This window comes from Copidosoma floridanum, unplaced genomic scaffold, assembly GCF_036245765.1.
Source record: "Copidosoma floridanum isolate Cflo_tuat_1 unplaced genomic scaffold, Cflo_Japanese_pri ptg000030l, whole genome shotgun sequence".
NCBI lineage: Eukaryota > Metazoa > Arthropoda > Insecta > Hymenoptera > Encyrtidae > Copidosoma > Copidosoma floridanum.
Window position 1 is genome coordinate 2856063 of NW_028321907.1, and position 13815 is coordinate 2869877.

General features: G+C 41.4%; 2 protein-coding genes across 9 annotated transcripts in view; one reads left to right on the forward strand and one right to left on the reverse strand.

Annotated features, from left to right (window-relative positions):
• Window positions 1-7791: 7791 nt before the first annotated feature.
• On the reverse strand, window positions 7792-10112 carry Ran (RAN, member RAS oncogene family). Of its 5 annotated transcripts, none has more exons than XM_014352081.2 (3): window positions 9995-10112; window positions 8794-9271; window positions 7792-8585 (listed from the first exon to the last, which is right to left on the reverse strand). In XM_014352081.2, exons 2-3 carry the CDS (start codon window positions 9220-9222, stop codon window positions 8370-8372), a joined length of 645 nt encoding a protein of 214 aa, XP_014207567.1. In that variant the 5' UTR covers window positions 9223-9271; window positions 9995-10112; the 3' UTR covers window positions 7792-8369. The 5 variants fall into 5 exon arrangements, with proteins under 5 accessions (XP_014207567.1, XP_014207571.1, XP_014207569.1 ...); XM_014352085.2 differs by lacking the exon at window positions 9995-10112 and adding an exon at window positions 9922-9956; XM_014352083.2 differs by lacking the exon at window positions 9995-10112 and adding an exon at window positions 9863-9953.
• Window positions 10113-11098: 986 nt separating this feature from the next.
• The window catches only part of Syx1A (syntaxin 1A), a 61552-nt gene continuing 58835 nt past the window's right edge, over window positions 11099-13815 (forward strand). For all 4 annotated transcript variants that reach the window (XR_016293389.1, XM_089597157.1, XM_089597158.1 and 1 more), the window contains exon 1: window positions 11099-11763. Coding sequence is in view for 3 of the 4 variants with exons in the window: in XM_089597157.1 (XP_089453283.1) it covers window positions 11731-11763 (33 nt within the window). In the remaining variant the exon portion in view is untranslated. The remainder of the gene's footprint in view (window positions 11764-13815) is intronic.

The following is a 13815-nucleotide window of genomic DNA, read 5'->3' on the forward strand; positions in this document are numbered from 1 at the left end:
TAATGGTATAAGCTCGCGGGGAGAGGGTGAACAAAAAAAGAGCGGAGAATACGAGGCACGCGGTTAAAAAAAAAAAAAAGACGAGTGGCTCAGCAGCAGGCTCGTTTCGATGAAAAGCCGAGCGAGAGAGGAAGCGCCTATGCGCGTCTTTGGAATGATAATTGAAAAGAGACAGGGGGAATCCGAGGAGGAACCTGTCGGACGCGAGGTCGGGGGGAGCTAGGATCAAGGTAGGGTGTAGGAAAAAAAAAAAAAAAAAAAACGAGGCTGACGGACGAGTGGCGCGAGCAAAGGTAAAAAATGGCCCCTACAGGTATACCCGCTTAAGTGCAGTGCCGTCGCCCATATCTTCCCATGCCTTTGGGAATCACACGCACGAGATATAGTACCCAACATTTCGCAGGTTTTAGCTGATGTTCGGATCAGTTAAAATACAATGTTGCCTCGATTCGAAAAAAAAAAACAAAAAAAAAAAAAAAAAACAGAAAACAGGTAAGTTACTCTCGATTACACACTCGGTGGCACGAGAAAACGAAAAGAGAAAGCCCCGAGGTCCTTCGAAGCTAATCAGAAAATCAACGTGAACTTCCAGAGTTTTTTTTCTCTTCGCCGGGGCTCTCGACTCGATAACGAACCGGAACTTTGTTAAAACTCCCTAACTTCATTATAATACGTATATAAGTATAGGACACGAGAGAAGCGGGCAAACGCGGGTGCACTTTGGAGTGAAGGAAAAAGAGAGTGAGAAAAGTCGAGGAACCGACCCAAGTATAGGGACGTGTTTGAGTTGGGACGAAGTTGTGTGGAGGGAAAAAGTGGAAGTCTCGTTAAATGTGTGAAGCGTATGCCCGTATCCTTCGCCGTGTCGAAGAGGGGCCCTTTTCCGCGGGTGGGCTCGGTTTGTTATTCACTCGCATCGCCGGCGAATAATGAGCCATAAATTCTCGCGCTAAATCACATCGGAAAAATGGAGGAAGAGCAGATGGTGGGGGAGGGGGAAAGTTGGAAAAATCCTTCCGATGGGGCCCGCACGCGATGCCATTACCGAGGATATTCCCTATGGCGTAGGTATATGTATAAAGTGAACAGAGCGGCTGGCTATACCTTCATGAATGAAAGATATTTCCCTCTTTTGCTCCATTACCGCGGGATATAGGGACGGAGTAATTTTTTTTTTTCTTTTTTCTCTCTTTGCTCGAGGAGGCACTGTGTACTACTTTATTATGCGCAACGTCTCGCGAACCGTTAAGCGCCTGTATAATTCGTTGCTTCTTCTCTATTATGTAAACTGAAAATAGTGGGTGTCCATTTCTTTATAAAAACGTGGGGGGTTGTGCGTTTTTATATCCAGGCTGATTTTTTACGAATTTTAAAGCTCATCTTGCCCTAAAAAACAATGCGAGAACTCGATTTTCGTTCGAGCGTATGATGGACGCGTTACGTTGCACAGGTTTTTTTTTTTTTTTTCTTTGGGAATTTTATTGCGCACTGTACTCTGCAAAATAAAATCATCACGTAGTTATTTATGATTTTTTTTTTTTTTTTTTTACTATAGCAGAAAAAAGAAAACATTTTTAGCACAAAGCAAATTTTTGATGCTTACATAATATGTAGGTGGTCCTAGTATTTCATTTTTTCAATCAATTAAAACTTTGCGATGATGTGTTCATTCCGATAGTTGAATTGGTAGTAGACACGAGGGCAACGAAAAACAGACTTACGTTCAAATCGTGCCTTGTTTTACCATACAACAAGAGTGGAACAGGCTAGCCCACTAAACCGACACAAACGATAAATTAAATGAAATACATCGATTTCACTTAATGCATCCGGAACACAGATTAGTAGAAAATTTTTTGTCAAGTTTTACTTGTACTCCTTTTTTTGATTGATAATTATTTTAATAGCATTGGCTGTCCAATGGTCCGCAGCTGTCTGTGTTAAAAATTCTTCATGATTATGATGACTAAACGAGTAAAAAAATTTTTTCACTTAACATTTCCCTATCGACATTTCATCATGCAAACAATCATATAGTATATGCCTTTTTTTGTAATTCCTTCAGTTTCAAACATCTCTTTATTAGTGATCCCATATTCTGTAGTCCGTTATGAGTGAGCCGTATACGTAAAAATTGCACTTTGAACATCACTAACTTAGTTAGGGAATTGTAGAATAATTCTCGTGTGAATTTATAAATATGTATCTACAATTAGCCAAATTAGAGAAAATGAAGCGATGTAATTATTAATTTTTAAGTAGTAATAAAAATAAACAAAGTATTCAGACAATCATTGTTTCAAATTCATGAAATATATAGGTGTGCTATTGGTATTTACCGAGAGGCATTGGAGGAATCGCATAAAAAGTAAGTCCCTACATTCCTCTGCCCCCTCCAATCATAAATTGTTTTGTTTCTGTGTTTGTAGGTCATCTTTTCATACTTTTACTGTGTTGTCCTATCAACAATAGGCAGCTGCTCTGATTGCCCCGCTCCAGATGTATATATATAAAGAAGTGCAATTACGTGGCAAAATATTCGCTCCCCTTTTTATTCGAAGGATAAAAATGCCTTCCATCGCTACGAGGCGTAATTTCATAGATGTTTTTAGTGCACTTCTGGGAACCTGCACAAGAAACCGTAATTCCTCAACCCTTCGAACTGACGGAAAGAAAAAGATCGCGATTAATCATGGCAAAGTTCCCCAAATCTTTCGAGCGCCCGTGTAACATATTCCCACAATGCGCCGAACAAAACAGGCGAGTGGAGGAAGGAAAAAAAAAAAATTGCAAATTATCGAGCTAGTCCGGCATCCGAAAGAGGAAGAGGAAAAGAAAAGCAGGAAACAATCAAACTGCACAATATCCGCCGAGTCGAAATTAAGTATTCAAATGTACACGCGGTACATCGCACTTTTGTACATATATTTTAATACCCCCCCCCCCCCTACGTTTGTACGAATTTTGATACATATACGTACAAGGAGCTCCGATAAAAAAAACAACTTCTCAGGAATCAAGTGAGCAGTTGGACCGACGCGGCGTGGAAAGGAAATAAAAGAGCGCAAATCGCACTGCAGGGAGGGACTTTTATTGCGCGGCATCTCGCAGTTTTCTCCAATAAAATTCAAAGGCATAAAATCTCTCTCGTCGACGGGGACACTTCCTCATTTGTACACGTACGGGACCGGCGTGGATTTTATCATTCGCTGGGGTTGTAATTAAAAATACGCCTTTGCCTCGCAGTTGAGGATTGCCATCCACGTTGTTTGTTGCGCGCGTTAGTTTTCACGGCGATGGGCACCGGTTTTTCTCCGCTGATCGATTTTATTGCCCAATGGAGCTTGGCAGAGCCGCGAAATATACGCGCATCACCCGTTAAATTGCGCCTTTGCATGTGGAGGTACACTCGTGCCTCATCCACTTGTTTTGTGGCTTCCGTGTGTTATATTCATAAACTCATCGGCGCATAAACGTATCGTCCGTGCTATGGACCGACGTTCAAATGACGGGGAATGAAATTTTATTTCGCAAAGGTAACGACCGAAAGCATGTAAGTATCAATAACACGTGGATTTTTCGAGCGCCAGTGATGCCCCAGAAGACTCACTCTGGGCAGTTGGTAACTATACAAGTCTCGAGAGAGTAGGTATATAATAAAATAACGAAGGGACGATAATTTCCCCTGGCCTGCGTATGCAAAGAGCACCGAGTCCATGTACACCCTATGGGCAGCGTTCCGTGATATTATTCGCCTAATGTAGCGTGTATTGTACTATACTTTGGTACCTTCACCTTTTTTTTTTTTTTTTTTTTTTTCCTCCTCTTTTCGAGTGAGCTGCAGCAGTTGTGGAAACCACGTTTTGAGCTCATTTTTTACGACGTGACCGAAACTGCAAGTATATACCACGAAGGAAGAGAATAAAAAAAAAAAAGAGAAATGCAAGAACGCCCTTTGCGGTGGCTGGAACTTTATTTTCGCGGTTTGTTCAAACATCGTGTTTCTCGACTTTTTCTCTCCCCCCCCCTGTTTTTTTCTTTTTCAAACTCTGTGATTTACACGTGGAAACGCGCGTTATCTTGAGCTCAAGTTACTGGAAGGAAAAAGTTCTCTCTTTCTGTACACATGAATATTTTTTTTTTTTTTCACCCACGTGAGAATGCATTTTATTCCAACTCGAGGGTAAAAATAAATTACACGAGGAGTACTTATTACATAATAGTAAAATCTTGAAAAACAAAAAAGTCGAATCAAAACGTACGATATACTTAACGGTAAAAATTAAATAGCATAAAGTTTAAAATTAGAAAAATTTGTTTGAGCTTTGTGAACGAAAAAACGCACACAAGGACCCGAGTTGATTTAAGGAAAAGGAATTTAATTTCAAGCCGTATGAAAAAAGGGTTCGGACGGTATAGAAGCCGAGAAAAATATCAAATTGGAGGAAAAAATGCAACGAATGACTTTTGTGGACGGGGTATTTATCACGAAAGCCTGAAATGGCGAGGAGGAGACCACACGCGAAACCCAAGCTCGGAGATCAAATTTCACGCCCAACGAGAGGAGAAAAAAAAGCTACAGACTCCGGAAAACGATCGCACGATCAAAAGCGTACAAGGTCGAGATATGCTGCGTAAAAAAAGATTAGCGCGTATATCGTATTTTTGCACCGGCGGAGTGTATAGGTAAAGGCGCAATGTTTGCACCACCTGTCCCATCAAGGCGTGATTTATAACTCGGCAATAAGAATCGCTGATCGGAAGGGCTTCCATACGCTTCTCGCTCGAGCTGCACACGAGACTCGCGGTATATACGTTTGCGATAATGCACGAAGCACGTATAATACCCATAATACATACATATACAACACTTTGCTTGACGGGGAGTACTCGAGCATCAGCGTTACTATAAGTATACTATGTATGTGTGTACAGTTGCACGCGACATCTTCGTTAGAGGTATACGATGAGTAACGATTTAACGGTTCGGATCGGTATATACCGTTCTCCTCCCGTTGATCGTTTCTATCTCGGTTTAACTCTCTCCGATGTTGCACATGTACCTGGTAAGTACGTAGTCACCGATATACAGCTATACATGCACGAAAAAACCACTGTCGCTACCACACATATTTATATACCTCGTATATAAGCGGACGAGGGGAGGCGCGTTACAGTTTTCGCTCAAAATAATGGTCTTACTTGTACATGATATGCACGATAGGTGTACACCTGACTGCGAAACCTGTGATTTTGAGATTCTTGATACTCGTTGACTTGTACTACACGGACGCTCTAAAAAAGGAAAAAAAAATCATGTTTTCTTTGAGTCTCATTACATACCGATTACGAACGGCCGATCGTTAAATTTCAACTGACCGCGTTGCTTTGGAAACTTCCGATTTGCTTACACCTACGTATATTTGCATGCCTATGCATGCGACTCGGCACGAAATCGGAGCGAAATGTGCTACTTGCAACAAACAAAGTGCTGGAGCACTTCATGCTTTCGGGACATGATTATTCTGTAGGTGCACACGAAGCAAAAGTTTCGCTTCAACTTTTTATTCATCGGATTGTTGTTTATACCTATGTGCCGTGTAAAAAACGAAAACTATATGTGTACCTACATGTACACGGTTAACGACAAGAGTCCAATTACATGCCACTTTGTCCAACAGACACGCGACAATAAAAACGATGCCCCCGTCACGTTGCACCTGCTACATCGCATGGATTGCTTTGCACATCGCAACGACATGGATCCGCGTTTACAACTGGAAAGCTCTGCTCGTGATGTGAAACTTGGGACAGAAGATAGAGAAAATTACGCTTAGAGGTAGTTTTTAATGCGGATGCAACGAGGTAATATGGAGCACCTGTACCGTGGTTTTTACGCTCGTACTCAACTTTTGACGGCGCGCGTAAGTAGCTGTAAAAAATTGGTGCTGGAAAAAATTGTCCAAGTTGAATGACGTGGTTTGCTTTCTTTGTTTCTCTTCAAATTTTGCGGCGTCACGACTACTACTGTTGCGTTATGGGTAATAATGTCATTCTCCGTGCTTCCAGAATTGAAAAAAAATAATAATAATGATAAAACGATTATTTACTGATACACATACATCTTTACTTCTGTCACCCTTAACTTCACCCAAGCCACGTCCGTGACACATAACACACGTATTTTACAAATCAAATGCACTTGGCATTATTTGCACGACTCATCGTGTACATGTTAATTGCCGAAATCTTTTAAAAATCATTATGAGCATAAGGCAGTGAAATTATTGTAAAGTCACGAGCCCGTATGATAAGCATACGGTACGTACTTTACTTACACGGCGGCTTTTCTTCACTTCGCGACTATGTACACAATGTACTTTGATGCTCTATGCCGTGTGCCGTTTCAGCTAACCGTTATAAATCTTCACACGACAGGACGATGGATGCAGTGTTATAGTGTACGCGTGTCTAAGTATACTCTACACCCGGCAAAAGACCGCAATTGCGTATATATAAGGTATACATGGCAAAGACGTGAGTGTTTTACGCGCAATGGTGTACCAAAAGGATAACCATCGACAAGCCTGGATACTTGACTTTTCTTTCAAGCTTTTTTTTTTTTTTTTATTTTATTTTTTTTAATTTTTTTTTTTTTTATTTCAGTACTCGAGAAAAGTATTTTTCCAATGATTTACGTTTGACACTTTTTCTAAGGGTTATTGGATATCGAACGGTGATTTTTGACAAAAGCGCTATTGGTGGTATAGTGATGGTCGAAAAATTAAATTCAATGAAAAAAAAAAAAAAAAAAAAAAGCTCAACTATATTTGATTTAACGTATCTGTATTCTTGAAGGAAACTGTACCAACCAATACAAGATTATATAAGATACTTGTCTTGTACAAATCTTGGAATTTTTAAGATTTCTGCAAAATATCTTTTTAACTCGCAAATTGGCAATATTTAAATGATTGTAATAATTCCGTACATTAAACACTGGGTACTACCGTAAAGCATAAAATACTAATAATAACAAAACAATAATAAAATTATCACGTTATAAACTAATAAAAAAAATTTTTTCCGCCCTATTATGTGTGCTTACGGTTCTCAATTCTTATGACACAATTAAAGAATTTAAATCATGCATGAGGTGGAAAATTTTATAAGTTGCGAGAGTAGGCTCCCCGACAAAAAGCGCCCTCCATCTTCCTATCCTTTTCCATTGTGGTGAACATTTGAAACTCCCAGAGTGGACATTAAGACTTAAAAGAGGCTTTTTAATTTTTTTTTTCAAATTTTATTTGTATTATAATTTAATATTCTAAGGTGGCTGAAGGACGAATATTGACTTAATTGAACATATAGGAATGAAGAAATGACGTGTCTGAGATGTCATTTACCAGAGATAAAGTTTAACATTAACAAAAAAATTCCCTTTTAAAAATAAAAAATTCTGAAATACGGTAATGGAGTTTATTAACTGCTATAGATGCGATTGTGCCAGTGCCAGTTAAAGATCTGTATAAGCTATTGTTATTACAAGTTAAAAAAGTATTTTCTATTGCCGAAATGTAATAGACATGTAGGACAACTAAACGAAGCAAATAGTTTAATGAAACTAGGAAAATGGCACTGTAAAGCATAAATGGCTTTCAGGAAAAAATTTTTGCTGCTTATTAAAGATACAAATTAACTTTAATCATTTGTAAGAAAGTTTTTCTGTACCCTGATTGAGTGACTATTTAAAGAATAATTTATGATTTTTTTGTAAGAACAACAATTAACTGTTATACATCAAACTCCTTTATTAAATATTATTATATTACAATTTTTGAACTATTTGACAATTTTTATTCTTTTAATATTTAGCAAGTGAGTATAGTACCGTTTCTTTGCTCATGGATGTAGCAAACTGTACTGATTTCAGATGGATTCAAAAAATTGTTTCAATTTTTACTACTAACTGATTGCATAAATTTAAACTAATATTGCTTTGTGGCAATTATTTTGTAATCAAAACAGTATGAAATTCAAGAAAGTTAAAATAAATGAAAAATTATACTTAAATGTAATAAAACGAGAAACAGAAAATATTTTTATTTCTTATTTATTGGATTCAGACAACATTACAACCTGTTAAAAGAATTTTTCAGACTCATCCACTTAAAAAACAAACTATTTCATTATTTTACATCAATCATTTAATTCTAACACTCATTGAAATCAATTTTATTTCGCACCTTGTAAAGAAATTCAAATACTCACATGCACACTTTTAATCTTAGAACAGCTTTTAGTAATTTTTGAGAAAAAAATGGCGTATTGCTTCGCCTTTTCCTCCAGTGGCTATGCATTGAAAATAACTAAAGATCATCATCGTCCTCGGGAAGTGCCGTTTCCTGGGCTTCTTTGAGATCTTTTTCGATCTGTTGCTGCCATTGTGGGTCCATCGTAACTTCTGGTGGTAGAAGAGCTGGCATGGCAACGAATTCGAGATTGGCGTCTCCGATCAGCTTACGTGCAAGCCAAAGGAATGGCTTTTCAAAGTTGTAGTTACTTTTGGCACTGATGTCGTAATACTATGAAAATTCAAAAAACGTGCATGATTAGAACAAATAATGTACACAAATAAAAAAGCTTTGTTGGACATTATGTCCATCAGATTAGAGGGGCAGATAACGTCATCAAAGAATTAAGATTTTTTATTGCAACATCATTAGAATAAGGAAAAACGTAATTACGCAATATTGTGAAGTATCACCAGTAACGGGCAAGATAGTAACCAACCTGGAGATTTTTCTTCCGATGAAACACAATGCTCTTGGCCTTGACTTTTCTATCTTTGATATCAACCTTGTTGCCACAAAGTACGATGGGAATGTTCTCGCAGACTCTAACCAAATCTCTGTGCCAGTTGGGTACATTTTTGTAGGTAACCCTGGACGTGACGTCGAACATGATGATGGCACACTGGCCCTGGATGTAGTAACCGTCACGGAGCCCGCCAAACTTCTCCTGGCCGGCGGTGTCCCATACATTAAACCTAATTGGGCCACGATTCGTGTGGAAAACCAGAGGGTGCACCTCGACACCGAGGGTGGCGACGTATTTCTTCTCAAACTCGCCGGTCAAATGGCGCTTGACGAAGGTTGTCTTACCAGTACCTCCGTCGCCGACGAGCACGCACTTGAAGGTTGGCACTTGTTTGTCATCCATACTGTCTGTCGCTTTTGCTTCGAACTATGAGCCTTTGGTAACGAAAAATCTGCAAGTTAAAACGAAGGAGCGTTAATGCAGTTTTCTATTCCCTTGCATCTTGGAGGTTAGCGTACAAGCTACTGCTGGTGTAAGTATTTAACTAGGTATATAATAGAGCGCCATGGAAGCTCGCGGATCGACCGGTCGAAGGAAGCCACGCACGAGCTCCGCAAATGCGCCTGAGGGAGTAGAACAAGCTACGGAAATAACGAAGATGCACATCCTTGCCACGAGACAGGCCTCGGGTCAAGTCCGCCTTACCAGAGAGTGTATATCTATGTATGCAATTGCTCAGAAGAGATATGTATAACGGCGGGGCTGACTAAACCCGAAGCCTGAGGCACAACACGAGTATTTTCTCCCGCGGGCACCTTGAGATCACGAACCACCGGCATGATTACAACTTCTAAGGAAAGCTAACCTCCGTCCTCGGCGCTGGAAAAGAACTCCCTGGATGTACGAGGCTAGGATACGTTGGAGTTTGGCAAGGGATGATAAACACAGGAAACTGTTGGTATTGCGGAGACGACGTCGACGGTATACGATGAGGAGGTGTGACAAGGAGTAGTAGCACTAGAAAACTGCGCGCGGTACGTACAACCGAAAGGCGCGGTTGATGGTTAAGGATGACTCTGCAAGAATAACTGCGAAGCAGACCTATTTCAAGGTGCGAAGGTTGTTATTTACGCGGTGAAAAAGGGCCTAATGAAGGGTCTGTCGCTCAACTTACTTGGCCGGTTAGGGCTGGTGAGAGAGAAATTTCGCGGGAAGCGGCGTGGCGCACGTGAAAATGGACGTAGCGAGACACAGCCCGGCACAGTCTTTTAGGCTCACAATGGCGAATCTCTGTGGCCCTGCTGCTGCGATACTGGCGGCGCGGCGCGGCCTATTTTGCCTCTACCTTTGAAATTGAATTTTACCCTTTTTACGGTTTTACCCTCGCGTTGGACAAGACTCCTTTGCGGATGTTTTTTGCGTATGCGATAAAGTGTACTTATGTATTTTTTCGGCAAACTATTATATTTTACCTGAATTTCGCGACTGTCGAGTAAATTAAGGAATTTTCGAATGGTCGGATCAACTACAATTACAATTGAACTAATCGAGTAATCGAGAGAAGAAACTCACCAGCGACATCTAGCGCAGACTGGATAAACAGTTGAGGGCATTTTTATGCCGACGGAGGTACTGTCGGTCAGGATGAAAATCTGCACGACCGACGCTTGGCAGAACAATTAAGCCGCATACGCAAAAACGAAGGATTGAAGATCCACCTTAATTTGTGTGCCTCAGTTTGGCGGGAAATTTGTTTTGTGGGAAAAATCAAAATGTTTAATGTTGCAAAAACATCATCATTGAGTACTTGCCGGTACTTTTTACACAATGTAAAATTTAAACGAAAAAAAATAAGCTTTTCATCAAAAATACTTATTAACAAAAACGAGATTGACGTAAACACAACGAAAAGTAGGGGAAAAAAAAAGACCCCCGAGAGTAAGAAAGGACTCAAGCCACTAGGGGTCCTTAAACTCCTTGGGCGCCAGGGCTACGACGATGATGTCGAGGTTGTGGGGGTTGACGTCATCCCAATATCCCCAGCTGGTGAGCAGCGCATGCGTGGGCCGGCTGCTGGTAGTACATGCAGCGGAGAGAGCGAACTAGATATATAGAGGACGGCAGCAAGCCCGGGCGCGAGGTCCAAGAGAGACGGTGAACCGTGTATAAGCAGACGATGGGAGTAGGTCTCTGGCAAAGGATAGGTCTCTATCGTCTGTAACTCGTACCGTACATATACATATATATATATATATACATACATACCTGTATATATATACATACATCTTTAAAGCGGAGAGAGCCGCGTATCGATTTTTACGATCGTGTGTGTCACACTGGGTGTGAGAGTGCGTGCTGTGTGCGCGTCGTCGTCGCCGTCGTTTACGTTGTCCGGCCTCCTCGTTATCTCCGGGAGATATAAAACCAGAGGACACGGACGTTTTGTTATTTAGTTGGTGCATATTACACACGAACGACAGTCGACTGGTGTTTCCTCGCGCGCGCGCAACTCACAAGTGTGTCAGTGTATACCTCTCTGTGCAATATACGTGCTGTTTGTGTGTGACAAGTATTGGTAGTGTGTCTCTGTTCTTTGCTCCGCTGCTGGCTGATATAGCGCTGCTCTTCCTCATCGCCGTCGTCGCCGTCGGCCTGTGCTGAAAAAAAAAAAAAAAAAAAAAAAAGAAAAAAAGAAAGAAAGGGTGAGGAAAGTGCAGCGGTGCGCCCACATAGAGCCGTCGTTGTTTCTGCATGGAGGGCCCCGCAGCTGCCGACGGACGGTGAATGGGACTGGCCCTCAGCGGCGGCAGCAGCAGCGCTGACCTCCTCTTCGCCCAGGCAGGGGAGCACCAGCAGCAGAGTCAGTAAGAGCTTCGTCACCCTCGCGCCGCCCTCGCTCCAAGACTCACAATGACGAAGGACAGATTGGCGGCCCTCGTCGCGGTAAGTCCTGGACTCCTTTTCTTATTTGTTTGGTTTGCCTCCTTGTATACATGCAGACGCGGAAACCAATCGAGCTTGGCCTCAAAATATCGTCTGCTCCCGTCAGCGCATCACCTCCCTTTTCATTCCCGATGCTCGTATATATACTTATATACTCACGTTTTCCTGTTTTCCGAAACGTAATCTACATCGGAAAATGTGTCAGCCCGTGGTGGCAAGCTGAGCATTTTCTGGCGCACGTTTCTCCCCCACTGACCAACTTACGGCAGGTGGATTGTGTACACCTATCGAATGTATTCCACAAGGAGGGTGAGATGGCAGTAGATGCAGCAGAGTATCGACTGTCAAAATTGTCACGGGCCATAACATTACAGAGAGCATCGGACAAACGAATAATACAAGTAGCACGGGCCAAAGAATTCAGTCCTGTCGCAATGAAATTCACGATTGCTCCAAAATGTGCGGGCGAAATATATGCGTTGCATGTAATAAGTTTTCGGAGCACCATGCGAGGGGGAGGAAGTATATATGTATAAACATATGTATTGTGTGTGAGTATATTATTATAGAAGAGTATGGTGAGTGCGTGCAGGATAAATCTCGTGATGTCGGCCGGCAGTGGGGCATGACGGCAGCTCCCTTCGAGCCTCGGGATTTTCTGTACAAGCTTATATATTATCCTCCAGATGCCCCCCCACGTTACATAACCGAGAAACCGAGGCCATTCGGTATGGCTGCTGAGCAACTGCACGAACCTGCACTCTTTTCGCATTTGTCTTTATCCCATAGTGAGTGCACTTGGTTTCACAGCATCACCAAGTCACGTTGTTTTGAAAGCCGATCGTGCAATGCTGCTGCTGGTGCTCTTACTTACCCTCCACCCTCCACTATGCACACACGATCGTTCCATTCTGATGTGTGTTTTTCCTTTCCTTTCTCGCTCGCGGCACTCACTCGCGCAGCTCTCTCTCTCTCTTTCCCTCCCTCGTCGTCTGCTGCGGGTAACCGCCCTTGGCTCTTCTCTCCGTCTCTTTCTTTCGTTCTCGGGTACACTCGCACCCTTTCCCGGGGGCTATAACGCCGCGGGTCCTTTTACCTCCCTTTGACGTTTCTTTTTTCGTTCTCCCATTTTTTGTTTCCATCCACCTCTTGTCTCGTGCCGGGGTAGACTTGTCCGCGGAGTTGAAGGACGGAGGAAATGTGCAACGGGTCGAGCTCCAGTTCTGCGCTGTTTTCCAAAAAAATTGGGACACAAGCTCGAGTGTTTGCGTATAACGTGTGTGTGTATATATATATACACGTATACGGTGGTGCGCTACTCGTTAATTTTCTCTCTCGCGTTTTGGCGGTCAAATAATGGAGAGTGCTGCACTCGATGTTTTGGGGAGAAAAAAAGGAAAAATTTTTTTTCTTTCATTCGCTGCAGGTCGCTTCCAATTAAAAAATTAGATTTAATTGAAAGTTCTCTTAGAACCGGATTTTCAGTTAAAACTGTTTGATGCACGGGGTTTTCAAGCGTGAGTGAATGCGTCATAGAATCCTCGCTCTTTTTTTTCTATTTTTTTTTTTTTCTATAAAAAAAGGATGAATAATCGAACTGAGCAAAGCAATAATTTTTATCCCGTGAGTACGACCCCATGTAACTCGTGTTTTATCAACCGATTGCTGCTGCCATTGGCACTATCTCCCCTTTTATATGATGCTGGATGATGCAAATATCAAACTCCGATTTGACCTCTTGGGCCTACGCCTTTTTATCAATTTTTTTCGTGTGAAAGCTTCGTTGCCGTTACTGTTTTTGAACGTTAATGATTAAATATGAAAGCAGTGTGTGTGTTTTTTTTTTTTTTTTTTTTTTTTTTTCAAATCCAGTAACACTTCGTAAAGTATGTAAATAACTCTGTGTTTTTCACAAATTCTGCAAAGGCGAAAGAAAAAAATTTTTGTTTGGAAGGTATTCACTAACGAGCAGTGTTTTTGTGTCATTAGATGCTAATTAATTATTGGATAGATAATTTTTTTTTTTTCCATGTGCCAAACTGAAAAAAAAAT

Excerpts from the sequence above, each read along its gene's own strand:
- Ran (XM_014352081.2), bottom strand. The coding sequence starts at position 9,222 with ATGGATGACAAACAAGTGCCAACCTTCAAGTGCGTGCTCGTCGGCGAC. Across the intron at positions 8,586-8,793 it reads ATCGGAAGAAAAATCTCCAG|TATTACGACATCAGTGCCAA; the intron begins GTTGGTTACTAT and ends GAATTTTCATAG.